The sequence below is a fragment of the Drosophila bipectinata genome, chromosome 3L, assembly GCF_030179905.1.
Source record: "Drosophila bipectinata strain 14024-0381.07 chromosome 3L, DbipHiC1v2, whole genome shotgun sequence".
Taxonomy (NCBI): Eukaryota; Metazoa; Arthropoda; class Insecta; order Diptera; family Drosophilidae; genus Drosophila; species Drosophila bipectinata.
Genome location: NC_091738.1, coordinates 14,157,794 through 14,183,432, shown reverse-complemented (window position 1 = coordinate 14,183,432; position 25,639 = coordinate 14,157,794). Strand labels below are relative to the sequence as shown.

Genomic DNA, 25,639 nt, shown 5'->3' with positions numbered 1-25,639 from the left:
TGCTTCAGTTGGGTGGCAAAACAGTTCAAAGAAACCTCAAAGGAAAACCACTTTGCGAATAGAACTTTCGATGGCTTCGGAGTGCAGGAAACGATAGGAGCCCCTTTTTCGTTTTAATTTTTCTTATACAATACAACAAATTGCCGGTCAAAGTCCAATAGCATTTCATTAGCAGTCAATTTAAAATAATCTACCGTGATTACTTCCGACTCGGAGCGAAAACAAACTTGGAACCCAACCGTCAGACCGACCACGTGCCCGCCTCAAAGTTGATCGGCATCGATCAGACTCGTTCATTTGAAACAATTTCTGCAACCACAAATAAATCTCATTTTTCTACTTAGTTTTTTTTTTTTGATCATCAGCCAAGTCTCAACTCTCTTGAACTCCGTTTTGCAACCGCAGATATTATATTGAATAGATAATGTCTTTTCCAGAGAGGCTTGCCAAAATTAAGTCATAAACGACTGCCGCGTGGTGGCATCCGAAACCGGCTAAACCGAAGGCTCTTTGGCATCTATTATTGATGTCTGGGGCCGACTGTCTGTCCGTTGTGGCATGGATGGTTTCCAAATTTAGCATTCATGCATTACAAAACCTCCTTGAATAAGACATAGTAGTGAGACACTCTTTACTTCGATTCTGACTGGCCGTAAAGATGCAAAGCCACACGACCCTTTCGAAGTGATTGTTGTCGCGAGATAAAGAAGCACGTTTTACGTGTGTTTTTCAGCAAATATTGCAAAATGAGCTGTAACACATGTGTGTTTGTGTCATTGACTCATGGAGCAGCAGATCAGAACACCTCGCTCCAGGTCTAGACCCTGAAGTTACCCTTTAGTTAGAGTTCTTAGCAAGTCTCCCTATAGCCCCCTAACTTACAAAACTGAACTGCAAGACCGTGACCCTTCAATCCGATGCAAGCTCAGGCAGCTCCATTTGATGCGTCACTTCACTATCAGCTCTCAACAATCTAAGCTTTGCCCGCAAAATCAAAAGCAAAAATTGCAAAAAATACAGAATAAAGGCGAACATCGTTTGTCGATTTTACAGATGTCGGAGTTGGCGAGGGGATGGGGATATGGATATAGACGGGTTATGGTTATGGTTATTATTGCATCGGATTTTCGAATTTTGCAAGGCTGCTGCTGCTCGTTGCTGCTGTTTGGTGAGTTGATGCAGTTTTGTTGCCTGTTTTGTGCCTTTTTATGCTTTTGGTGTGTGATGTTTGAAACTAATTTGCGGTTACAAGCAATTGTTGCTCTCGAGGGGTTTTTGTGCGGCATCATGCCCTTTTGTTGTTCGCTGCTCCAGCCCCGGGTGCCCCCAGACTTATTGAATCCGTTTCAGGGAAGGCAGCCCCGGCTCGCAATTACTGTTCGTGGAGTGCTCGCAAAAAGTTAATTAAATCACACACAAGGCGAGGAAGAATTGCAACAGAGAATGATCTAATTTGGTCGTGGGGGCAGATGTATAGATTTATTTTTTCCAGCTTTGCGCACACCATTCAATTATGCACGCCACGATTTTCGTGCTGTCAGAGGTGGCAGAGGCGACTAAATCAGTGAGTCCCAGTGAGTTGACAATCTAAAATCCGAAAGAGCCAGACCGGAGATGCCATCTTCTGACGGTGAGCGTAAATAACTCCAAGTGCACTCCAAACACTTCAAAGCGAGCGTGGCAGCTAAGCAAAGTGGTTCAGTTTTCAAGTGTTTGCCATTGATATTACGGCCCACACAGCCCGGCCTCTGATTCCCATCGTCCACCTCCCGACTAGCAACTAGCAACTTGCAACCTGCAACTTGCAACTGGCAACCAGCAACACCATCATCCAGCAACACCATTACCAGCAACACAGGCAACTTGCAACACAAAAGTAAGTGGCTGACTGTTGAAGGAAGTAGTTGGTTTGTTTTTTTGGGAGACCTCCTTAATTTTTGGACTTTCATTTCCCAGCATCCCAGCAACAAATGATTGAAAATCTTATTAAAAACAAGCCCAAAAATCTGTTACAATTATCAGTGGGTTTCCAATTTGCATAAACCAAAGTTCAATCATAAAAAATAGCCCGACATCAATAACGGCATTTAGATTTTGGCTCGCCAGTTTTTGGCCAGTTTTTCGTGCCCCTTCGAAAACTTTCATATGCAAAGTTGGATTTCCATGAACTTCAAGACTTCAAGTCTAGATTGTTTTTGTAATCCTTATTTTATTCGACAACGTTGGCCTTTTTCCGCAATTGTCACATTCAATTGTCATTGTCATTGCTCTTTGGTTTCTGCCTCTTGTCTTCAATCCTGGCCCCACTCGAGATTTATATATGCCTGCTGCCCATTTTGGAGCACATTATGTAAATTTCGGTTTATTTAAAACGGGTTGGCAGCGGCTGCTGTTTCAGTTTTAAGTTTTTCTGTTTTCAGTTTGGTTTTTTGTTTGTTGCTTCCATCCCCAGTCAGGTTCGCAACATTTGTGCGATTCCTATCGCATTCGAGTGCTTTCGGAGCTGTCCTAGCCATGCATTTTAATTGGGAAGTGCACTGCACTCGAGCAGCTCGAGTTCCTGGCCCATTCCATAAAAGGCCTTGCCTCAGTTGGCCAAAAGAAAGGTTTCAGCCAACTGTGGAGCGTGGAGTGCTGGTCACGAAGGCGGCCTTGAAAGCGCTCTTCTTCTCTACCCATGACGTTATGCAATCGCTGAGCAATCGGGATCACGTTGAGGGGCAACTGAGTGAATGCGAGTGGGCCAAGAGACAGCGAGCCGGCTAAAACGGAGAACAACTTGGTATGGGAGCCAAAATTGCGGAAGATAAAAAGACGATCGTTGGGGGTAATGGTCGAATGTCTCTGCAAGTGCCATGATCACTTTGTTTTTTATGGGTCTCAGGAACGCAAACATCGCTCATAAAATGTTTAGCAACTCGGCAATAATCTTTAAAGGTGATAGGAAATGCACTCGTTATTCTAAACCCGTTTAGTGTTATAACCATTTCACAGAACTTGAATTGTTACTTATGTATAACTAAGTAGGTTCCAAAATATTGTGATTAAATCATTCTATCTTCAAAGATGATGAATTTCTAAGAACATTCTTTGAACATCTAGGGGAATCACAATATGAAGTCATATGGTTCCAATTTTTTTCCGATTTAGTTCGATTTAGTTTAGTAGTATTTTCTTACAAAATACTTAGGGCGCTCTTATAACTCTTTTAAAAATAAGAAAGTTTTGAAATATTTTAAAATTAATATCTTTCTCCCGTTGACACATTTGACAGATTTTAAAAAATCCTTGCTTTCTCTCCTTTCTTTTTTCTCTCCAGCTCTTTATAGTTGTTAGGTTGGCTAATATTTTTTATACATATATCTTTCCCCCATGGCAATTAAGTGAACTTAACAGTAACTTCCCCCATTACCGCCTAACGGTAGCCTGGCGCAGCATTGGCGGCGACATTGGCGGTGATGCTGCGAATATTGCAGCCTCTAGCAACAGCAATAGCAACGGCAACATCAACGATTGCTATATAGATAGGAAAAAATAGCATTGAGTAAGGTTATGCTATAGCTATGGCTATATCGATAGCTGGGCACGACGATGTGATGCGGGGATACTGCTTCAGGTACGGGCACAGCTTCAGCTCAAATCTCGAGTGCATTGAGCAATGTTATGTGAGACAAGCACCCGCATAACTAAAAGCTGCAAATGGTCAACTGGGCTGGGGGAGTGGGCTGGCAGGGGTTAGGCGGCACGGGCTGGGGCAGAGGCAGGGGGCCTCATGCGGTGGCAGTTCATTATGTAAACAAAGCAAGGAAAACAAGAAATCTGGCCACAAATCAATAAGTGAAAAAAGTGCTTTTATTTGTATTCGCATGGCCTGGCTTCCGACCAACTGACAGACTGACAAACTGACAGACCAACTGACTGACTGACCGAGTGGGGCTGCCTTACATTCGAACTCCAACTCCAGCTTCCAGTTATGAATAAACATCGCCAGAGTGTCTCAGTCCGGTCTAATGGACCGTATGGGCCTGCGTCTAGGCTAAAATTTCATGGCACTCTGATTTGCAGGAGAAATGAAAATAGTTTCTCGTTCGATATGTTTTTGTTTTGCCATTTCATTTTATTGCATTGCAATTAGCTAGTTGAAAGGAAAATTGTTGTCCCGATCCAGCCGGTTTTCCCGGCCCTGGTCTTCCCGGCCACTTTTTTGTCCGCCCAATTTTCGCCAGTGCAGATTGTGGCATTTAGAGGCGCCCAGGCGCCCAGGAGGAGATGGTCCGAAACGTGCCCTCGCCGCTCGATTCTGTGAATTATGGCAGTCAGCCAGCCGACCCTGCAATTAGCTTTTGGCGCCAAAACGATGCTTAGATTTATCTAGTTGAGCTGGAGTGGCAGGAGGATTGTGCAATCCCAGGGGGCGTATGCGTAATCCTGCCCATGGCCAATCGAAAGTTGCAAGTCGCCAGCCTAATTAGACAATTTCTCTATTACTGGAAGAGAATTCGCAAGTGCCTTTCACAAAGCCTGCGGTTCAATTACATGGCTGTAACCAATCAAAAGGGCATTGATTTTTATGAACTGGTGAGGCGAGGCGGCCGAGTGGGATGGCTCACCTGCTGTTCAAATCTTTGCATTTGCCGCGAAACGTGACCGCCGCCAAGATAGTGAGTAAAACAGTGACTTAACCATCATGATGCAAGAAGAGAAAGAAAGTGGCCACTTGCCACTAGCGGGACCTGTGCCTCATAAACGGCAATCTCCTCGTGGCGGCCGAGCCGAGCCCATGGCCAAATCAGTAAGGAAAAAAAATAAGGGACCCAGGTGCCTGGGTCAGACAAATCCGCCAATCCACTCTGACATCAAGTCACGTTAGGGCATATTGGCCAGGCCAGCAGAGATCGCGTTAGAGATCGCGCCTGGCCATCCATAATGTGCATATTGCAGACTTTTTCCATTTTTTATCGACTGCTCGCTTTTGGCTTTTGGTTTTGGCTTTTTGCTTGACACTAAATTGCCTTGAACAAGCGACTGGGCCGAGTGTTTGCCTCTAACGAAGTGTGAAAGATGCTGGTCTTTGATTCGAATTGATTGCCCAACTGCGGCATGCCACGCCAAAGAAACCACACGCTGCAAGGTTCGTTTTTGTTTTCGGCTACTGCTGCTGCTGCTGCACCGTGAAGATGTAGTTAACAACGTGACTATGTAATCAGCATCGCTTCGAACGGGCTAGGAAGTGGCTACAAGCTTTCAGTCGCTGCCGTAACTACAAAGTGCAAATGATTTTCACCCCGCTCCTGGCCACTCCTCCGACTTCTCCCACTCCTGGCCACAAATCGCCACCCATCGCTTCCACTCTTCTCGATCACTTCGCTGTGTTTCTAATCAAATTAATTTCAGCAGCCGGTCAGGCCCACGTGTCCGGTCAGCATGGCATATGGATTTGGACTCGGTTTCGTCGGTATTATGGCGTTGGCACTGCTCAGCTTGCTGCACATTGCGCATACGCAGCGTGGCCCGGTAGGGCTGACTGAGTTTTTCAACGATTTTCGGCAGAATCACGACGACCAAAGGGTGAGTCTGGAAAGTGCTAGAATATTTACTTAAATATAGCCCTATTCGACCAGCTTTACTATTCACATCAGTATCAGATATCCGATGTGGCCAGCCAAGTCCACATCCTGCACCGAGAGCAGCGCCAAGGAGAGCACGTGACCGGCTCATACTCCCACCAGGAGCCCAGCGGCCACATCCGCAGCGTTCACTACGAGGTGAGGGGACCCCGCCGGGGATTCCGAGCCGTCATCGAGCAGCGGACAGGAAACAGCCGAGTGCACCAGACCCTGGGAGGCCGCGACGGCCGGCAACCGACCCGGGCTCTGGCCCTCGCCGAGCCTGTGGCATTTGTGATTTAAGACAAGTGCCTGCGGCGGCAAACCGGCTGCGGCTGCTGGAATCAAGAAATCCACTTACGAATTATTTGTCTTGCTCCATGTAGCCGTAAATTGCTAAATGTTTAATTGTCTTTCAATGATTTCGCTGACTTGTTAAGCTGTTTTCTGATTTGCAATTTAAATCGATTTCTCACATGTTATCACAAATTTTATTAAACGTAAAATGTAAATATATATTTTGGGTAATAAATTAGACGATTCGGAATGGATCGAGTTACTTGCTGACTTTGAATCAAAAAATTTAAGTCTTTGTGATTATAATTTAGCCCATCTATAATGTCTGCAACAACTTTGGGGTGGGTCAATTTTCGAAAGAAAATGATAATACGCTGCCTAATTACGCAGCCATATCTTGCAAGCCCCTTGCAGAAACAATCCATATTTCAGCTAAAGACCAAGAATAATTGTATTTTCGTGAAATTACATTGACTTGCGGTCAGGGTCTTTAGAAATCTGCCGCTCTGTGATCAGCTTAAGTGATGCCCCAGAAGCCGTTGCCGCCGCCGTTCAACGACACTGCTAATTGCCCCAACTAATTGCCACCGCATGTTATTGTGGCTCGCTTTTTGTTTGGTCGGTTTTGTGGGCCTGCGGCTACTAAAAGTCGCTCAAGAAAGTGCCAATCAACGTGTGTTGGGGCCCGTTAGTCCGTGTGACAGCTCACCTTGCCAGCTTGCCCTTTTGACTGACCCCTAGCAATTAAAAGACAATTTAGGCGCCATCTCTGCCAAGTTTGTTGATACACTCTTCCTATTTGAACTCCATTTTGTGTCGCTTACATAATCCAATTTCGCTGTAACCTTAGCCCTTAACTTATCTAACTTTTCACCTTTTATGGTCTGAAATCAGACTTTTAGTTTGTATTAATTTTCATTAGGGCTTCTATTGTCTTTCAGCTCTCTTTCTCCGTTACGATCGCTAATTACTATTGTGTCGGTAAGCCCATTTCAAGTTCGTTTCCCAAGTCTTCTGATTTGGATCTCGGTTTCAAGTTCAAGTTCGTGGCCTGAGTCTTTTGATTTCCTCGCCTTGTTTCTCGTCAGCTTAGTGATGGGAAGCCCAAGACTTGATTCCATTTCTTATGAAACAGCCCAGTTAGCTGTAAGCTTTCTTGCTTTCAATTAACTTCAATTACCCGCTGATTACCACACGCAAGTTCGTTGCCAGAGTCTTTTGTTTTCCCAGTTTCAATTACGGTTTATCGGTTTGTTTAATTTTATTAATAGTTATTTACAACATTTTGGGCAAGTCTTAAAGTTAATTTTCGATTAAATGTTTTGTTTTTGTGTCCGATGTCGTCCCGCCCCGTCGTTCAACTGGCCTGCAACAAGTCCCGCTCCTGCAGTGCCTTCTTCTCCATCCGAAGTTGCTCCGCCAGCTGCTTCTTCTCCTTCTCCATGTGCAGCTGGTAGAGGTTCTTCAGCTTGTGGTGCTTCTTCAGGTAGGCGCTCTTCTCGTGCGCCAGCTTGTAGTTGCCGATCGTTGTTGTGGGCTGCTGTGTGCTGCTGCTCGTTGTCGTCGATGCTGTTGTTGTTGCGGCTGCCGGAGTGCTGCTGCTCGCCGATGATGGTGTCGACGTGGTGGTAGTCGAAGTGGTGCTAGTGCTGGTGCTGGAGCTGGTAGTGCTTGTGGAGGAAGCGTCAGCCCGAGCCTGCTCGTCGAGCTGCTTCTCGAGCTCCGCCTGCCACTCCAAGGCCTTCTCCTCCACCGGCAACTGCTGCAACTGCAACGAGATGATGCATGCGATTATGACATGGACATGGTCGTGGAAGTGCAACTGGATGTGAGCGGAGGTGAGCGTGGGGATCAGTGTGGCAAGATGATTGTGAAAGGAAGAGTGAGCGGGATGTTTTATGTTGTTTGTGTGGCATGTGGGTGTTTCTTTGATATGCGGCAGAAAGGCATTTTTTACAACAGTGTCAAAAGCAGTTCATTTCGCGGGGATTTGTGTATGAGGTTGGCTTTAATCTCTTGTACAATTTTCAGTTTAATTATAGATAGTTCTAAATGCATATCAGGTAGCTGTGTGGGTTTTTTCAATAGCGCACGTATCGCTTCTCGTATTGCCTTACATAGTTCCAGGGATACGCGTACTTGGCCTTCTCGTAGGCCTTGTACTTCTTCGTCTTGGCATTGTATTTGCCCTGCAGCTTGTCGGGCACCAGGATCGCCGTGTACTTGGTTCCCACTCCAGGAACATACTGGGCGGCCAGACCGGACACGGAAGTCACTCCGCCGCTGAACGGAGTTGTCGCCAGTTGTCCATAGTTGTTGTTCTTCGGCGGCTGGTTATTGTAGTTGGGTGGGGCATAGGGTCCTGCCGGGATGGCCCAAGTCCTGGGACGAGAAGGTGGCGGTAAGACATATCTAGAAATGAGAAATGCAACAGAATATAATATAACAACTAAGCTGCAAGCCACTTCAACTGACTCATCAGTGTACTTTAGTGTAGGAACAAGTATAAATAGCCTTTAGGGCTCAGCAGGTTATACCGGCTATAGTTGTATCTGAAACCAGTTTTGCAGTTTTCCACTTACACGTAGGGATTGGGGTTGGGGACGTCGTCGCTCTGGTCCTCCCAGACGGGCGCTGGTTCCCGGTACGGCTTCCGCGGGGGCTGCGGTGTGGTGCGCGGAGGTGGCGGCACTATGGGTCCCGTGTTGGTGCCCCAGTCCACCCGAATGGCCTGCGCCTGGAGGCTCCAACTGGCCACTGTGGCGACTAGCAGCAGGCAAGGGGCGAGCTGAAAGAGGTAGAATGGAAAACAGGTTCCAGGTGAGAGCGAGTGGCGGAATCTTCCGACGAAAGTGCTTTGCATTGTCGTGTTTTGCAAATTGTTACAAGCATCGGGTCTGTGAAGATATTAATTAGAACAAAGCGCCTTCAAAGGAAGCGCCTTGGAACCAGCCGCCTCCAATTTATCTCGATTGGGGGCTGGCAGTGCGAATTTGTTTGCCGCTTTTTTCGCACAGAACCTCTCGAAACTCGATTCGCCTTATCAACGCAACCCCGATTCCGATTCTGATTCGAGGATCAATTAAAAACGCTTTATTTAGTCGCATGGCAAATTGGCAGACAAACACTTCGGACTTGAACTCGATTTGTGTGTATAACTCGAATGTAATAACAATAATTACACCGAGTGCCCGCAGCCTCCTCTCCACGGCTCAAAGAAAACAATGTCAAGTGTTAAATCATTGCAGCTGTTTGTTATTTGCCGAGGAGTGGAGTAAAAAAAGCTCAAAATATTCAAAGAAATTATTTATTTTATTGTCCGCTTATTGCCTTGCACTTTGCTCAGATGTTTGGCCTATGAATCGTAATTATTTATAAATATTTATGGCGTCTGTTTGTTGGGTTAATTGAATTACCTGCTCAAATAAAACTATTTATTGTTGATTAATTACATTCAGTTCAAGTTTTTCTACATCGATTCGCTTGACACTTTTTGTCCGCTTTTGCGATTCTCAAATCGATTACAATAGAATGTGGCATTATTTATGGCAGTACGGTCTGTTATTCTTTTTGCATTGATTGTCGAGTGTTTGCCTAACTAATGAGCCTTCAGGAAGTGTGGAGCTCGCCAGCCCCGTGCGGTCCAACCGCCGCAGAAACGCACCCAAAACGCCCCGCCAACTCCGGGGCGGGGACCCAAACCTTTGGCTGCTAAAATGGCCATTACTTACGTCACGGCATAAAGTTATGGCCCGGCTGGGAGGATAGGCATCTGGCCACAAATTTGTCAGCACAAACAAAATGCCAAACATGGTATCGATAGCTTTGATGTATGAATACCATATGTTTGTTTTTTTTCAGTTCAAATTTGTTTTTCTTGAGGCATTTATTGCAACTGAATTTTTCTCATGATTTGCCAAGAATACTGGATGGATTGGGCCAGTTAAAGGAGGAATGGGTCTGAGATCTTAGTCTTTTAATGTCATGTTTGCAATTAGCCATGATCGATATGAAATTGAAAGTTTTTCCTTCAAAGCTACAACCATCATTAGGAGCAATTGAGTTGAAAACGTGTTGCACTTTCAAATTCTCGTGACAAGCTCCAACATCGATTAATGGCAGAAAACAAAAAAAAAAAAAGTGAAAAAGTGAAGAGTCAACAAAAAATTGTCATGTGCTATGCGTCGATCGTAAATGTTGGCCTTGATTTGAGCCTGATTTTTTATGATTGCACAAAGCATTGACAGTCGAACAGCAACAACTGGTATTGCTGCAATCGCCGGCTAGTAATACCAATATGCATTGTGCATAGCAAACAAATGCTTGTCAATGCAAAATTGGCAATCAATTAGCCAAATTGGGGGAACAGCCAAGCCCGCTGACAGGCTAAACGCTGGAGGTTTGGTGTTGCTGCCTCTTCGGGGCAAGTGTGGCATATAATCTGAGATGCTAGGGGGCCTGCAATTAGGTTAAGCCTCGTCCATCAAGGGTGACGTCAACGGGGTACTTCATCATAGTTGTCAAAAACAAAAATAATAGTACCATAACATACACACACCATTCAGACCGAAGATATAATGTCGAGTCTCAAATCAATGACCATTCAGCGATATCTCAACAAGTTTTGCTCCGTTTTGAAAACCTTTTAATGGCTCCAGTTTGACAAGACCTGTTATTAAGTAGCATGAGAAGCCATAAACTCGAATTTGTGTAACAATGGTCCCCCTGCTGGCTGGTGTCACTTCCGACAAACCGCCGAACCGAATAGACTTGGCCCTGAACTTGGGCCTAAACGCGAACTGAGTCTGTGTCTCGTTCTGTGCACCGAGAAAAGCATCTCAAGAAAGCCCTTAATATGTTTGTTACACGAGACTTGAATAGCCAAAGTTTTTTTTTTCGGTGTGGTACTTAGAATCCCCAAGAATTTACCGCCAGTTTAATGAACCCTTGATCTGAGAGACTCTCCTCCGGGGACTGTAATGCCTGCCATGGCACTCCTTTTTCGGCCCGATCTTGATCGCGATCTGGTAATGAGCAGCAACCGCCCGCGGGCGTACCAAAAATTCTGCTTACTAATTAAAAACAATCAATAAAACTCTGAGTAAACGCCGCACCGCTCCACACGCTCCGAATCGACATCGGCGGCATTACACCGCATTATCATTATCTTTGATTAACGCAGTTTAGTACGAAAATAATAATTTATTATCAAATGGCTAGTCGGCTGCAGTTATGTTGTTGCAGTTTTTTTTTGTTTCTGCCAAGCAAAGCCGAAATTAAGTGCTTAGACAAAATATTTTTGCGAAATATTAAGCAGCGGGTTTTTTTCATTTTTTGGGTCAAGCTTAGATTTAATTTAATGTGGCTGAGAAAAAAAAAATAAGAAAAAGAAAAGCCACCTGGGGGCGGGGGATTCGCGTCTTTAGCCAGCTGGTTAGTGGCTTGATTTTGGATTATTTCTGCCCGTTGTGGCTGCTGAGCAACTGCCCCCTCGGCTAGATCGGACAAAGATCTGGCCTTTTATGCTTTATAGTAAATCTCCTTTATTACACAACATTATCGAAAAGGCAGACCCGGACTATTCGACTCAAACAAAAACAAAAGGTGAAACAAAATTTAACGCTTGTATTTGGCGCGTTCAAATTGTAATTCGATAATAAGTGTGCCATAATCATTTTTTAAACGCCTTAATTGAAATAATTTATATTGGCTTATGGGGGTGCCTCCACACTCCCCTACCGAGAGATAGTTAGATACGCCTGGGTTCGAAAACTACGGATTGTGGGTCGTGCGGGCGGGAAAACAAAAATGCAATATAATTGTGAATATGGGGCATATGGTTTTCGGTTTTTTGGCTGCCTCGTTATGTGAATTGCATTTTTTTGCAATGCGGGCCAAAGTCGAAAACAATATTCAATAATGATGGATGGTAATTCCCTTTTCACTTCAAGACACGTAAAAAAGTAAATGATATGAGCATTTGGGAAGCGGGATCTGATTAATGACAGCTTAGAAATTGTGAAAGGTTATCCATCTTTAATTATTTTACAATGTGGGTGAAAAATTGAGTACTGTCATTCGGGTGTTATTCAAGTTTCTATCTTTCTATTAATCTTATTGACCTCAGGGGTTACCTCGGATATCAAAGCAGATGATTACTAATCAGTAATTAGATAATCCCACTAATGATTACATTAAAAATCTGTTTCAGGGGACCTTGAAACCTCTATAATTATCGATTTGAATAACAAGCTTATCCAATTTCCAGATCCAAGTTCAAACTTAGTCATAAGCAGTAAGAAATGTGCGCAAGAAGTGCTACAGAGAAGCTGGAAATACCAGAATGCAGATCAGTGGGAAACCTAATGGCTCCGTAGTTTATCACTCGGCCATCGTGGGTGCACTCTGCCAAACGCGCCAACATATGTACCAGCAATAATATCATTCATAAATCTCGACTGCCAGTTTACAATTTACATCTTAATGGTCCGAGGAGGCATCCGGCAGATCACTGAACTGGGTCCGACTACGTACAAGACTCCAGTCAGACCGACTGACCTTCGCCGTAGCCGAGAATCATAAATAAAGGGTTTAAGAATGGTCAGAGCACATATGCTGTACTCTACGAAATGACTTCATCTGCCCGAAGTCGAACAGACGAAGCGTGTCACGTAATTAGCTGCTTTATTACAGCGCGCGCTCATTTGCATATAAAGCGTTTGCCTAGCCTCCGATTTTGATACCGACTCCGATTCAGGTTCAGACCGACATGCGGTCTCGGTCTCGGTCTCGACTATAGTTTTTCCACTCCAGGCTTCGCCACTTATCCATCTTCGTCAGCCGGCACGGCACGGCAGAGGTTCAAGGCTTGGCAAATTGTCGCTGTTTCGCTGTTTCAATGCACCATCCATCCATCAATTAACGCTAAGCAGCCTTGATAAATCGCAGAACAAATAACACCTCCACCTCCACACCTCCCCAAAAACGCATTAAGGGGCTAGCGTTAAATTTGAACATGGCTCTTTGACGCCAAATCATTATTTCGTGAAGTTTGGTCTTATTTCTGATTTCTTGTCACAGCACAGACGAGGTTCCATTTCAAAGCTGGCATTTGCTTCGCCTTTCATTGCACTGCTACACAGTACAATGTATTCTGTCTACTCTGGTGTATAAAAGACCACAAAAAAAAAAGAGCTGAAAACAATGTTCGACTTGAGCTTCCTCATCAGCCTGCAGTTCACCAGCTTTGGAGCTCAATAACCTTGTGATCTAGGGGGGAGAACGTAGCCCCTTTGATCTTTCGGTAGAAGATCGGTGGAAGATGTGTCTTGAATTATGATAGTTGATTGGCAGCGATTTGTCTAGCTTTTGGATTTGGATTTGGTTTCGTTTTGGCTCTAGCCTGCCCGACTGCCTGGCACTTTATTGATCGCTTCTTGAGGATTTCCTAAGTGTTTTCAGTTTTGCAATTTAGAATGTCTAGTATCATGTTACACTTGCAGAGTGGTTGGAATTGAGGGGCCTTAGCTTTGATCGATTTTGAAAGATATTTTTGAAAGCGCCATTCAATAGAATATTCATGAGAAGTTTTCTCCAGATGCCTTTCCAAAATCTAGGACCATGAATTTGCATACTTTCCCAGACAAAATGACGATGATTATGCATTTTGATTAATTGCCACAATGTTCCCAGGCTATTCTTTAGAGGAGTTCAGCTCGAGTCAAGTCCATATCCATAACAAAAGAATAATAAACAATATCTCAGGTATTTGCCGATTTAATCGATTGCCAAAAAAATATACTTGTGAATAAAAAGCAGATATTTATAAGCAAACAAGACGTGGGAGTCAGCCAGCCAAACATATACAGTATATAAAAAAATATAAAAAATATAAAGAAATAATCAGAAAAAATTAATAAATAAGTAGACACCATGTTGATTTCAATTACTGCCCATTAATGCGCACTTCGAACAAGCTCAATGGGGTTAATGAAATTTCAAATCTTTTGGCAAAGATTGTTTTCTATACTTTTCATTATTTTGATGTTCGGCTGCGTAGATCTCCAGCTACGGCCCTGGGCTGTAGGTGGATTCTACTTACAGGCATTGTCTCGCAGTCGGAACCGTTCCGTTCCCAGGCCAACTGACGGATCAACAACGACGGATCAACTTGACCTTTTTCACTGCTGATGCTGCTGATTTCCCCCGGTCCGAATTGAACATGCAAGGGGCGTGGTCAGCATTTAATTAACGCAAAAAGTTGGCAAATTAAATGCTTGAACTGCGAGGGAATCCGACAAACAATTCACCGAGTACAGAAGCCCCAGCATCAGGCAAAGGCTTCTGAAACGTTTTAGATTTAATGTCTCAATAGTATGCAAAAGAGTTCGGGCCTAGAATTTATTAGGCAGCTGAAAACTATTTTGAAACTCTCCGAAAATGTTTAGCAAAGTGATTTGTTTTCCGACATTTGCCGGTGTCAGCCATATTTTCTAGGCTAGATCCACATCTCCATAAATATGTCCTAGGGTCTGCCGGAGGGCATAACATTTTGGCCAAACTCCGACATTTCTGGTTACCTCAGCTGGCCACTTTGGGGTTTTGTGGGGTGCCTTGATTGACTCGATCTCGATAGCAGAGGCTCATTGAATTTCTGGCATTTTGGGCGTCACAGTTTCGCAAAAAAAGGCTGAAAAAATGGGAAAAAACCATGAAACTGAAAACCTTCGAGTCGTAATAACTTGCATTTTGAGTAGGGCACTTAATGCGTCGCCGTTTGTTCGGGGCCTGATTTTTGGATTTTGTTGGCCCGGCTAACCTGGGCGCTAATCATAAATCTGCAACGCAACTGCGCAAGTCAAGACGCCTAATCATCGGTTAGAGACCGAAAAGTTAATGCCTGTCAGGCAGTTAAGTGTCTTGAACTTTTGGACAGGAATGTTGTGAAAATGTTGGAAAAATAAATAAATCGAATCGAATTGAATCCAATCAAATCAAATCGATTCCAGACATACACAATGGGCCGTAGACCACTGGTCAAGACAATGGTTTTAAGGGGGTTTGTGTATTTTTGTGTTTAGGAGGTCAATGTGCTACCGTTAGCGTTGAAAATGATTTAAAACTGATTTCGGGCCGGAGCGTGGCCAAAGCTGCATTTGATTGTTTTGTAAACAAACCGAAAGCGGTTGTTAATTTGTATAATTTGTGCTTTGTTTGGACTCTGCATAAAATCAACATTAACCCATGGATGTAATGCAGGTTACCCGTCTATGTCACCGCATTTGAATCACAATAAAAGCCGATTCAAATTGCATGCCCTGCGGAGTGTTGAAAGAAATATTAATGATACCGAGGGGGAAATTCAATTGGCGGCGATCGTGCAACATCAATTTGAATCTCCCTTTTCGAAACGTTTGAGGAAGTCGTTTAAATTAACAAAATACAATATTTTCAACTTGCATATTAATATGCTTATGCTTGTCTGCGGACTGCCATCGAAAACAAAAATAAAACATATAATCGAATACGTTAATTACTTAAATGATGTTGCACAAATATTGCTTTTTTCGTCTGCCTCTCGTATTTTGACAATTAATGACGCTGATTTCACCGAGTCTGGCCCAGAGCCTGCTTTTGTTTCCGGTGAGGCATTCCGATGGGGCTCGCCATGCCAAAAGCATCAGCACAAATAAACAAATAAAATGGCCAAGAACAATGCCTCAAGAACAAATAAGAATTGTCCAAAAGCCACCAGACATGTGAGCAATTGTGGGTCATTGCCTCCAATCCGAGTCAATTGCCAGCAGAAGTGAGACTGTGGCTTACCCTTGATGGGCAGCTGAAATTATGGGAACCATACGACACGGCGAGTATTCGATTTCATTGTCTTGTTTGAAATTCAACAAGCAACACAAAGAAATACTTTCATAAATTTCTAATATTTTAATTGACGGGTTCGATCTCCAACCAGAGTTGTTCTCACAATTTCGTTATTGATTTGTGGGCAAACTTCCCTTTAATTTTTATTACAATTAACCTCTAATAAGCTGATAACAGGTGCATGAATTGTAACAAGGGCATCCCAGATTGTTGCTTTCGCATTCCCAACTTCAGTCCAATGACACGAATGTCTCGTCAGTATTGAGAAATTTATGAAACTGCCAGGAGTGTGTGACAATTTCGTTATATTTTTTGGTGTAACCCGCGATTTAATTATTCCAAAAGTTATGTGAGACAAAAACCATATCAAAACGTGCATTAAAATACGCAACACGTGTTTGAACTCAATTGATGAACGGAAATCGAATTGGATTTTGATAAATATAATTGTTGACTTACCATATTGTGTTTGGCGTGTTCAATGGAAATCCAAAACTTCTGAGTCGTTTAACTGGAAAAATATTATTGAAAAGTTACTGTTTAGACATTACTACAATCACTTTCAGAGTTGCACTTGAATTTTATTTTGCATAAAAAATGTAGCACAGAAAGTTGTTTAGTCGTCCTCCACTTAAAATATTCATTTAGATTTGTTATTAGTTTGAGCTTGTTTTTTTTAAAAGAGACCCCTACGAAAATCACTTCCATTACGAGGCGGTGACACTCTATGGAGCTACGGAGTGATTGCCGATCCGATCTTGTCAGATGCCTGGTAATTGTAGACGACTCCGGCATATCGAGTGACGACGAGTGGGACAATATCAAATCGGATTTAAGGTAAATATCAAATGGAACGGCTCTCATTATGCAATCCCATTACTTAGTCGGACCCTACTACATAGTGAATGGTTGCTTATTTTTTGGCGGTGATTGTTATTTCGGTGCCGATGACGATGGCTTTGGCGATGGCGATGGCGATGACGATGTCAGTTTGGGCGAACGTCCATGGCAGCATTTTGGCTTGCAAATGGAAACCGAGATTCGAGATCGAGATTCGTTCCACACATGGTCGGCCTGATAACAGAGCTCGGGGGCAGGGCAGAAACCCCAAAAAAAAACTCACGATTTGTCGCGCATGCGTAAACATTGGATCCAATTTAAATGACCATTTTCTTGAAAATTTAAGGTACGAGTAATTTTCAATTGCTATTGGCTACGTTTGTATTTTATTTGGTGGGGCCTCGCAGTGTCGCAAAGTGAGCCACATGCCACGCATTTTAAGTGGCCGGCAATCGTAAATATAGCCGGGTACGAGCGAGTGTCTTTTGATGAAGGCGTGCATGCATTCTAGTATGCTCTGTGTTGGCCAAATTCAGCCTAAAAGCTACGCCAAAGAAAATGCCGGCCCATGTCATGGCTAACAGTCCGAACGTGACTATGCTGCCTCGATATTATCGCAAGAGATTTGAAGAGCAGAGGGTCGTCTCAATCTAAGCCTAGGAGGTCGGCTAATAGAATCCGAGTGGCAATAAAACAAAAACCTGTTTAAAATGTAATAAACGACCTTTGCTGGTCTGGTTACTGGATTGGTAAATTTAAGGAACCCAGATATGTGCATAAATTTTCGTCAAACTAGTCCGAGATGAGCAGTGCGTCTTTAAAAATGTATTGCGTCTTCAAACAGCCCATCCTATTTGCTAATTTTATCTCAGCCCAACAATCACACTTATACACTTATCTCGGTTATCCAAATGGGCAACACCCAGTACTTCAAGTACCTACAATTATCCGCAACACTGTGAAAACATTTCCGGCACATTAAACGCAAAAGCAACTATGTATATAGATAAACAGCGAAAATAAACTAAGATACGGCGGTATGCATAAAGGCCTTTTTAAAACTCATTTCCAAGTGTTGCATTTAAAGAGGCAATAAGCGTTAAAAATTCCCTTCCTTTTCAGGCTTTTCTTGTTTAAAAGAAAAGTCATGGGCGAAGTTTAATTTGTGATAGGCGAAAAAAAGATTTTTTCCCAGATTGCTTGTGCAGTTTTTTGTTTTTCTAGTATGTTTATGACAAATGCTTTAAAGTGTTTTGTGCGTGCAAACGTAGAAACGCCTTCAATTTTATTTATCTTTTGTGGAATTGATTTATTTATTTGCATAAATTTAACACGCCTGCGACAGCAGCTGCAGCGTTTGGGAGTTTGGGAGCCTGCAGGCTATAAATTGTCTGCATTGCAGCACGCAAGTTCGTTGCCTAAGTCTTCTGTTTCATGTTGCGCATTTGTGGGCTCCTTTCATTAGTTTTATTTTTTGTCTTTTTGTTTTTGGTTTTTACACTGTACGAGAACAATAACAACGACGGATGATTAACACACAGTTGCGAGTACGAATATATTGAGTAGTTAGCATTTTTGCATCATCAATTGGCACGGCAACGAACATACTTTGCTGTTGCTGGATCGCTGATGGACTTTTGCTGTTTGTCTGGGCGGAGGAGGAGCTTCTCTGTACTTCGGCAGAAGTATGTAGCTGTAGTTCCAACCGAGGTGTACTGTTTGCGCTAAAGCGTGACAAAACACATTGAAGACCCGGGCCACACTGAATGGAGCGACTGCGGTAGCATCAGCACAAAGTCTCCGTCTCCCGTTTCTGGCTGGCCATCAGCTGGTTTTGCGAATCGACCAGGCCAGGCCGGGGCAGACCGGGCCAAGCCGATCGTTTCCGAACCCCAAAAGCCAAAAGCCGAACGCCCAAACCCCAAGCCCGGCTCGAACTTCGTTTGTTTTCCACTTTTATTTTTCTTTGTTATTCTTTTTTCCCATCGGGTTTTCATATGTGCCTTAGCTCAGTCAGCAACATGTTGCTAGGGCCATTTCCGGCCGACAAGTTTGTTTCTTAAGTCATTTGTTTCCCATTTAAATATGGATGCCTAATAAACATATTTATTGACTTTGTTTATAATAGCTCCAGTTTGATTTATATTAATCCTAAAACTTCCGTTCAGTCGCTGAATCAATCAATCACATCTTTATCTACATAAGGTTTAAAACTAAACCAAGCTGGAAATTTAACCAAGTTAATATTTTTCAAGATTAATTACACGAAAATATTTGCTAAACAAATAAATCTCGAATGCTGAACTGGTCCCCAAATGTAGCCCGTATTTTTGCCTCGCAATTAAATAAATATTTTTCATGATTAATGAATCTGTATTGCTGTGAGTGCGTTTAACTTACAAATATTTGATAAATTAAGTAATGCTAATTTTAAACTGCTTCCAAGTTTTATTTGCTTAAGTAATAAAAACAGCATACATTTGAAGAGTTAATATTATTATTTTTAACAGATATATTAAACACCATAAATTTATATTAATAAATTATATTGGTGAAGGCTATTGCTCATTTATTGTTCTGTAAACTCTTAATTGAATTATCAATAATTGCTAATGCATCAACAATTATATAAAACAAACAATGCTTAATTGTAATTAAATTAGAACTTTCAGCTGAAAATGATTCCTGTTGTTGTCATTGCGGTGGGCATCCCTGACCTCTTTCAACAAATCAAAACTGGTGATGATAACGCACAGATAACCATATATATATATGAACATACATACATATATCTACCTATCTGAACCACAATTGAATCGAGTTACATTACACCGAGCGATTACGTGAGCGACATTGAAATCGGATATAGCGCGGACCGGCCGAGCTCTTTACGCATGAGCTGAAGGCTGACATATTTTAATTTCTTTCATTAAACACTTCAATGTCCCCCCCACATAGTCTTCAAATTACACTTCAAGAACTGAAGCGGCTATGTTTTGTTCAAAACTTTATAGTGAAGTGATGCTTTTGGCTACGACTTCAAACATTGGAAAAGCAAGCAACTTTTTTCTGAGTGCAGTCTCTGCCATGATCAAAGTTGTTGTCCCCATCAATTTGATTGGATGTCAGCCGAGTTTGATTTTATTGCCTGTAGAAGTTAATGAGTCTCTCTGGCTGGTCGAGACTTGCAGCCAGCCAACACACTCATTATCAGCCACCTTATGTTAATGCAAAATATTTGTGTTTTTTCGCATTTTTATAATTTAATTTAATTTTATGGGTTCACAGTCGGAGCCTCCAACTCATTCGTTTCCTCATTAGGATACAAAATTATGCAAAGTTATTCTTGTGGATTTTGGGTTGGATAGTGCAGGTCAATTAAATTGTAAATGCAATTAAAAAGCCATATCAATCAGCTCGCCTTTCGATTAGCATACACAAGTTTTTCCCATTATACTCATATGAGTGTGTGCCTATTTAAGTTCGAATAGTAAATCAACAGAAATGTCTGCTAAGATCACTTCGGCCTGACAAGTTGTTTTTGGCGTGGTGCAGTGCGGTAGATAGTAAGTATATGGTGGATCGGAGCGGTGGTGCTACGGTGGGCCGTGTAACAGTCTTTGGTCTGCTGGATCATTGCTGGGCAAAACAGGTCTTTCAAAAGATTATTATCGCTTTTATGGTGTTTTTATCGTTTTTACAGCATTTTTTATGTCTTTATGATTGATCTGATGAAGTTTTCAGTTTTGTTCGCTGGTTTTTCGGGACTAAACAGCACTGCTGCTGGGCTTTTTTTTCGAGTCAGTGAGAGTGTGGGAGAATTTTGCCGAACGGTCTAATCTGATGTGATAACTTTAATTTTGATAAATTGGCACTGGAAGTGAGCGGCTAATATGTGGTAATGCTGCAGCGGATTAGACTGGCCCGGCTGGAAGTGGTCTAAGCTGCGTTATCTCTGGGCCGAGCCCAACTCCACCCAGTTCTAAATAATATGTCTCGTGTTTCTGGTTCTGGTCTGGACACTGCCTCAAATTAATCTGTCAGCGACTATCGACAGTCGAATCGGCTACCCCATTACCCTGTGCTCTATATTCAGTTACAGATGCATTAAACATGAGCCGTGCCACCATGGGGCAGCCATCGGGTTTCGCCCATTGTTTTCCCTCACCTGTCATAATTCGCCAGCGAGAACATCTAACGAATGCCACCTCGACGACGGCCTACAAACTCCCCTATGCAAATGCAGAACGCTGAAATATTGATATTGAACGCCTGGCTGACTGCAGCAGATATGGATTAACATATGCCAGATGCAGTTAAAAAAATTAGGCAGCCTTACAATAGAATATTAAAACTATTAGAAGCCTTTGTTTAAAATGGTTAGAGGTGACTAATACTAATTAGAGGTGATGAGCTTAGAATACCTCTAAGTGGATCATGTTTCTCCCTGTGCAACTCCGACACCAGGGGCAATTGGCCGCAAAAAGTCACAGCCAATAACCCAACTCAATGCCTTTGGATTCGATCGGTTCTGATCGGATCGACCGAGCCGGGCGAGCGTTCATTTATCTTTATTAGGAATGGCAATTGGAAACGCTGTAGATAACATTCAAAAGGCCGGGAAGGAGATGGAAAGTGGCGGGGCACCCCCGGCTTACGATACACTCATTTAAGTTAGTTATTTATGTAACACACATTTTCTGCTGCGAACAAAACACGATTTCTAAATGGTCGCGCGGCACTTGCATTGGGGCACAATTAAGAGCAATAATTTATGATAAATTGGAATTTAATCAGAAGAATAAAATGTATTCAATGGCACCGGACAAAAGCAGCAGCCGAACCCAAGACAATTTCCTTTTAATTAACAATATGCTAATCGGTCACACCGTTTGTGGCCGTCTGGGGCTCCATTTTCAGGTTCAGGTTCAGGTTCAAGAAACAGTGTAACTAATTTTCTACAAACAAAAAAAAATCTTCAAAAGAAGGAATTATTATCGGGATTTAAAGTAAGAAAAAAATGGCAGCAGCTTGATCCCCTTTGAGAGCTGTCGATCGGATATGATTGAATGTATAATTAATGGCCGGGGATTAGCGACAAGTACAAGCCACACACCACTGGATGCTGTACTGCCGGGGGCAACAAATTAATCAGCACTTATTCGCAAACAGGCGTGGGTGTCTAGAGATATATGTATACGAATATATCTGGTTCTGAAAGGAGTTTGTTCGGGCCAGAGCCCAAAGCCCACAGCCCATAGACGGAGCAACTCAATCAATCAAGGCCAAAACCATTGTCAGTTCCAATATCCTTGCCAGCTGGCTGCGAGTTGAACAAATCCACAAAAAAATCGAATTTTTTATTATTGAATAATTCCATAACCTGTTCAGCATTAAAGTTCATTGCGGCTATACACCATATGCAAAACATCAGCTCGAAGCCCGGGGCAAACGAACTTCCCCCCGCCGCTTTCTAAATATAGTATCACGCATATTTCCAACCAGGTACCGACTAAACTTAGCACTCATTGAAAAAAAATCCACATTTTATATATTCATAAAGGTATAACAATGACAAAAACTAAAAAGAAAACGAAAATACATTCCCCAAAACAGGAAAAACAGTGACACACATACGCACAGTTAACAAATCAAACAAGTTTTTCAATTCTACAACTACGACAATGGCAATTCCACAAGCATCTATTCCTGGTGCACCGGCGTCTCCTCCATGTTGCAGAAGACATTGCGCATTTTGTCCAGATCGGGAGGCGCCGTGTCGGGATTCCGGATCCACATGATATAGGCCTGCTTATCGGTGCGTGTCAGTGGCTTAAAGTTGCGTGGATTTTGTGCCTCCTCGTCCTGCAGCTTCGAGTTGTAGCGCGCGTACAGAAAGATGCGGTATCGCCAGTTGTCGAAGGTCTGCTTCCACTCCGTAACGTGCTTCACTGCCCCCTGGGGCACGGCGTTAAGGAGATTAGCCAGCTTTAACCAATAAGGATCCAGCACGGGGTCGTTGCGGCGGTGGTCGTTAATAAACTGGTGCTGTTGTAGAAAATGAACGTACAGTTCCTTTTGCCGCTTGGACATGCGTTCCTTGCGTTCTGCAAAATAAAATATTTAAACATTGCTATTAAAAATAATTAATTATTTATTGGTGCTACCACTTACGCCGAATGTTATTGGTGGTAGTCGAGCCCATGGCCATGTTGACTCCCTGCTGTTGCTGCTGCTGGTGTTGTTGCTGCTCCTGCTGCTGTTGCTGCAGGAGGGCCAAATGCTGTTGCTGCTGCTGCAAGTGCTGATGCTGCTGCTGCTGCTGGATCATGTATTCGTGCTGAATACGCTCCTGCAGCAGTTGATGCTGCTCCTCCTCGTGCTGTTGCTGGTGCTGGGCTAAGTGCTGAATGTGCGACGTGGGTGGCGGAGGCAGTGGCAATGCCGCTGTCAAAGGCAAAGGCGGTGGCGGCAAAGGCTGCGAGTGCGGCGAGTCGGGCAAATCGTCCTGCGTGTCGTAGTCCATCTTCGGAGAACAGGCCTCGTAGGCGGGCATGCCCAAGTCCGCCGACGCAGTCCCACTGCTGTCCTTCTCAATCCGATACTTAATGTTCTCTTCATGCTCGTGGTCATGATCAGGTTCCTCCTCTTCACAGGCTGGCAATGCCATAATCGGCGTAGGCGCGGCCTCTAGAACATTGTTTGCCTGGCACAGATTGGTGGGTTCTTCGGGGGTCGGCGATTCGCCGAGTAATTTCTGATCCGCACAGCGGCACTGTCGATTCTGCATAAAGTTATCCAGGGCCGCATCGTACACTAAAAAAGAAGAAACAGAATTTACATAAATGGGAATGTGCTATACCTATCGTAAGTTTCTTATAACCCTTAGCCAAATTTAAAACTGCAGTTTCTTTTCCCTAAATATATTGTATTTTTTGCTTAGCACTAGTTAAAGTACAGATCAACAGCTGCATATCTTTGCTCTTAAATCCCTTATGCACTTAGTAATCGTAGCTATTGGTGGCTGTGGTGGCTTCATCTAGGGGGACGAACATGTCCATTTTATCGTAATCCTGCGGCGCTATGTGTTTGTGACTAGTCCACATCGCGTATGCCTTCTGATCGGTTGCGGTCAGGGGCTTGAAGTTCTTAGGATCGCTAGTCTCTGACATGCTCAGCTTGGAGTTGTAACGCGTGTACATGAATATGCGGTAGCGCCAGGCATCGAATGTCTGCTTCCAGTCCTCCACATTTTTCACAGCACCTTGTGGCACACTGTTCAACATGTGGGCCAACTTTGCCCACAGAGGTTCGGTAAGTCCATCGTGACGGCGGTGGTTGGATAGCATGCAAGGGTTGTCCTCGAAAAACTTCACATACAGCTCCTTTTGATCCTTAGACATCCGCTCTCCGCGTTCTTCAATAGAAAATCAAGGAATAAGTGGGAATTTGGGAAATTGTTCAGGGGTTATCTCACTTCTAAAGCGACTCATTAGGCCCGGAGTGTACGGCGCTTGTTGCGACGGATTTGGTGCATTCATCGGCGGTAGTGTGTGCGTGTAGTTGGAAAATATCTGCTGACCCGGAAGTAACTGTGGCTGGTGCTGCTGTTGCTGTTGCACTTGGTGCTGCTGCTCCTGTCGCGCTAAAAACCGTGACGCCCTCTGCAGCCGCTCTACCTCCGACTCGGACTCGGCTTTGGGTATAATGTCCATTGGGTCTATTGACTGGGTTAGCGATTCCGGCGTACGTTCCGAATAGTTTTGGCTAAGACGCAGTTTTTGGGCACTGTCTGCTGGCTCCGGACCAGAATTGTTGGCCTGCTGGTCCAGCGGCGAGTCCACTGGCTCACTGTTTAAGCCCAGAGCGGGAGAATTTGGCTGCGATCCGGGAACATATTCATGGTGGGAAGCACTTTCGTTGGATCGCTGTGGCAGTGGCACATGATGCTGATGCGGAAGTTGGTGGGGGTGTGCCTGATGAGGCGGCTGCTGTTGTTGGAGGTGGTGCTGCTTTAAGGCGGACATTGAGCAGGAGGGCTCGTAGGAGAGCAGCTCCTTTGCGTGGCCATCGTCCAAGGCTGCAAGAGGGAGCATTTTACAATTTGGGTTTTATTACAGATGGCAATCTGCAGAGACTTACAAGCAAAGCGCACGCTATGGCTGCCGCGTCTATATGTATATACACAAAAGATATAAGGGCCTACATATACGGTAGGAATCCGAGGGAGAAACTCCCGAACGCTTATACGCTAATTAAAACCCGACTTAGTGACTAGAGGCCCTTATTGGCTATTTACCTTGACTGATTTCTATAACGAAATTGGTGAGGTCGTGCCTTTGGGCCAGATAATGGAGCAGCAGTTCATCCGGGATGTTAAAACCAATCTTTTTGTTCCGGAACTCAAAGTTGTAGATCCCGAAGGCGGCGCGCACTAAAAGATCACCAAAAATGTATTATTAGGCGCCCACACCCACTAATTTAAGTTTTATGACCCGACCCCACGGTGCTTACCAACATTCTTTAGATCCCATATGTTGAGGTTGCGATTTTCCTCGGGCACTCCTATCATCAGAAGCTTCTTCGTGTCGCGGAACTGAAACGGAATTATAATTCCCGATCGCAGCACCATTTTCAATGCGCCACCGATTTCACACGCGATTTTCACAGTTTTTCATAAATTTCCACCTTCGTTTTGTGGTTATCTTCCGTAATTGTTTTGCTCGTTGTCCATTCTTGTTCGTAAACACGGAACTAGTTCCTGGATTGTATACAGTGTGGCAACTCTATTAGGCTGCAACAGTAGAAACACAATAAGATGTAAAATTAATCAAAATTTTAGTTAAAATAAAATTAAGAAAAGGTGTGCTAATCAACATTAAACGTAATTATACTAAACCAATAAACTATTATTATATAAACATTTATTTATATAATGAAACTGCACTGTGGATGAGTAATGCATGGTAATTGTTGTTGATAAACAATCGAGAAGGGTGGCAGCACCATAACTATTT

At 43.5% G+C, this 25,639-nt stretch overlaps 3 protein-coding genes across 4 annotated transcripts; 1 reads left to right on the top strand and 2 right to left on the bottom strand.

The window, feature by feature from the left end:
* The first annotated feature begins 1,094 nt into the window (after positions 1-1,094).
* Cpr62Ba (Cuticular protein 62Ba) lies at positions 1,095-5,915 on the top strand. The gene is made up of 3 exons (XM_017234383.3): positions 1,095-1,168; positions 5,398-5,568; positions 5,622-5,915. The coding sequence occupies exons 2-3, from the start codon at positions 5,425-5,427 to the stop codon at positions 5,907-5,909; spliced, it is 432 nt and encodes a 143-aa protein (XP_017089872.2). The 5' UTR covers positions 1,095-1,168; positions 5,398-5,424; the 3' UTR covers positions 5,910-5,915.
* Positions 5,916-7,145: 1,230 nt separating this feature from the next.
* On the bottom strand, positions 7,146-18,404 carry GV1. Its single transcript, XM_017234697.3, has 5 exons — positions 18,231-18,404; positions 16,242-16,293; positions 8,486-8,691; positions 8,021-8,315; positions 7,146-7,671 (listed from the first exon to the last, which is right to left on the bottom strand). Exons 2-5 carry the CDS (start codon positions 16,242-16,244, stop codon positions 7,261-7,263), a joined length of 915 nt encoding a protein of 304 aa, XP_017090186.2. The 5' UTR covers positions 16,245-16,293; positions 18,231-18,404; the 3' UTR covers positions 7,146-7,260.
* Positions 18,405-22,150: 3,746 nt separating this feature from the next.
* LOC108120794 (uncharacterized) lies at positions 22,151-25,368 on the bottom strand. 2 transcript variants are annotated; one of them, XM_017234601.3, is made up of 4 exons: positions 25,137-25,368; positions 24,922-25,056; positions 22,797-23,438; positions 22,151-22,729 (listed from the first exon to the last, which is right to left on the bottom strand). In XM_017234601.3, the coding sequence occupies exons 1-4, from the start codon at positions 25,252-25,254 to the stop codon at positions 22,326-22,328; spliced, it is 1,299 nt and encodes a 432-aa protein (XP_017090090.2). In that variant the 5' UTR covers positions 25,255-25,368; the 3' UTR covers positions 22,151-22,325. The 2 variants fall into 2 exon arrangements, with proteins under 2 accessions (XP_017090090.2, XP_017090091.1); XM_017234602.3 differs by lacking the exons at positions 22,151-22,729; positions 22,797-23,438 and adding exons at positions 23,543-24,039; positions 24,100-24,702.
* Between the last annotated feature and the right edge of the window lie 271 nt (positions 25,369-25,639).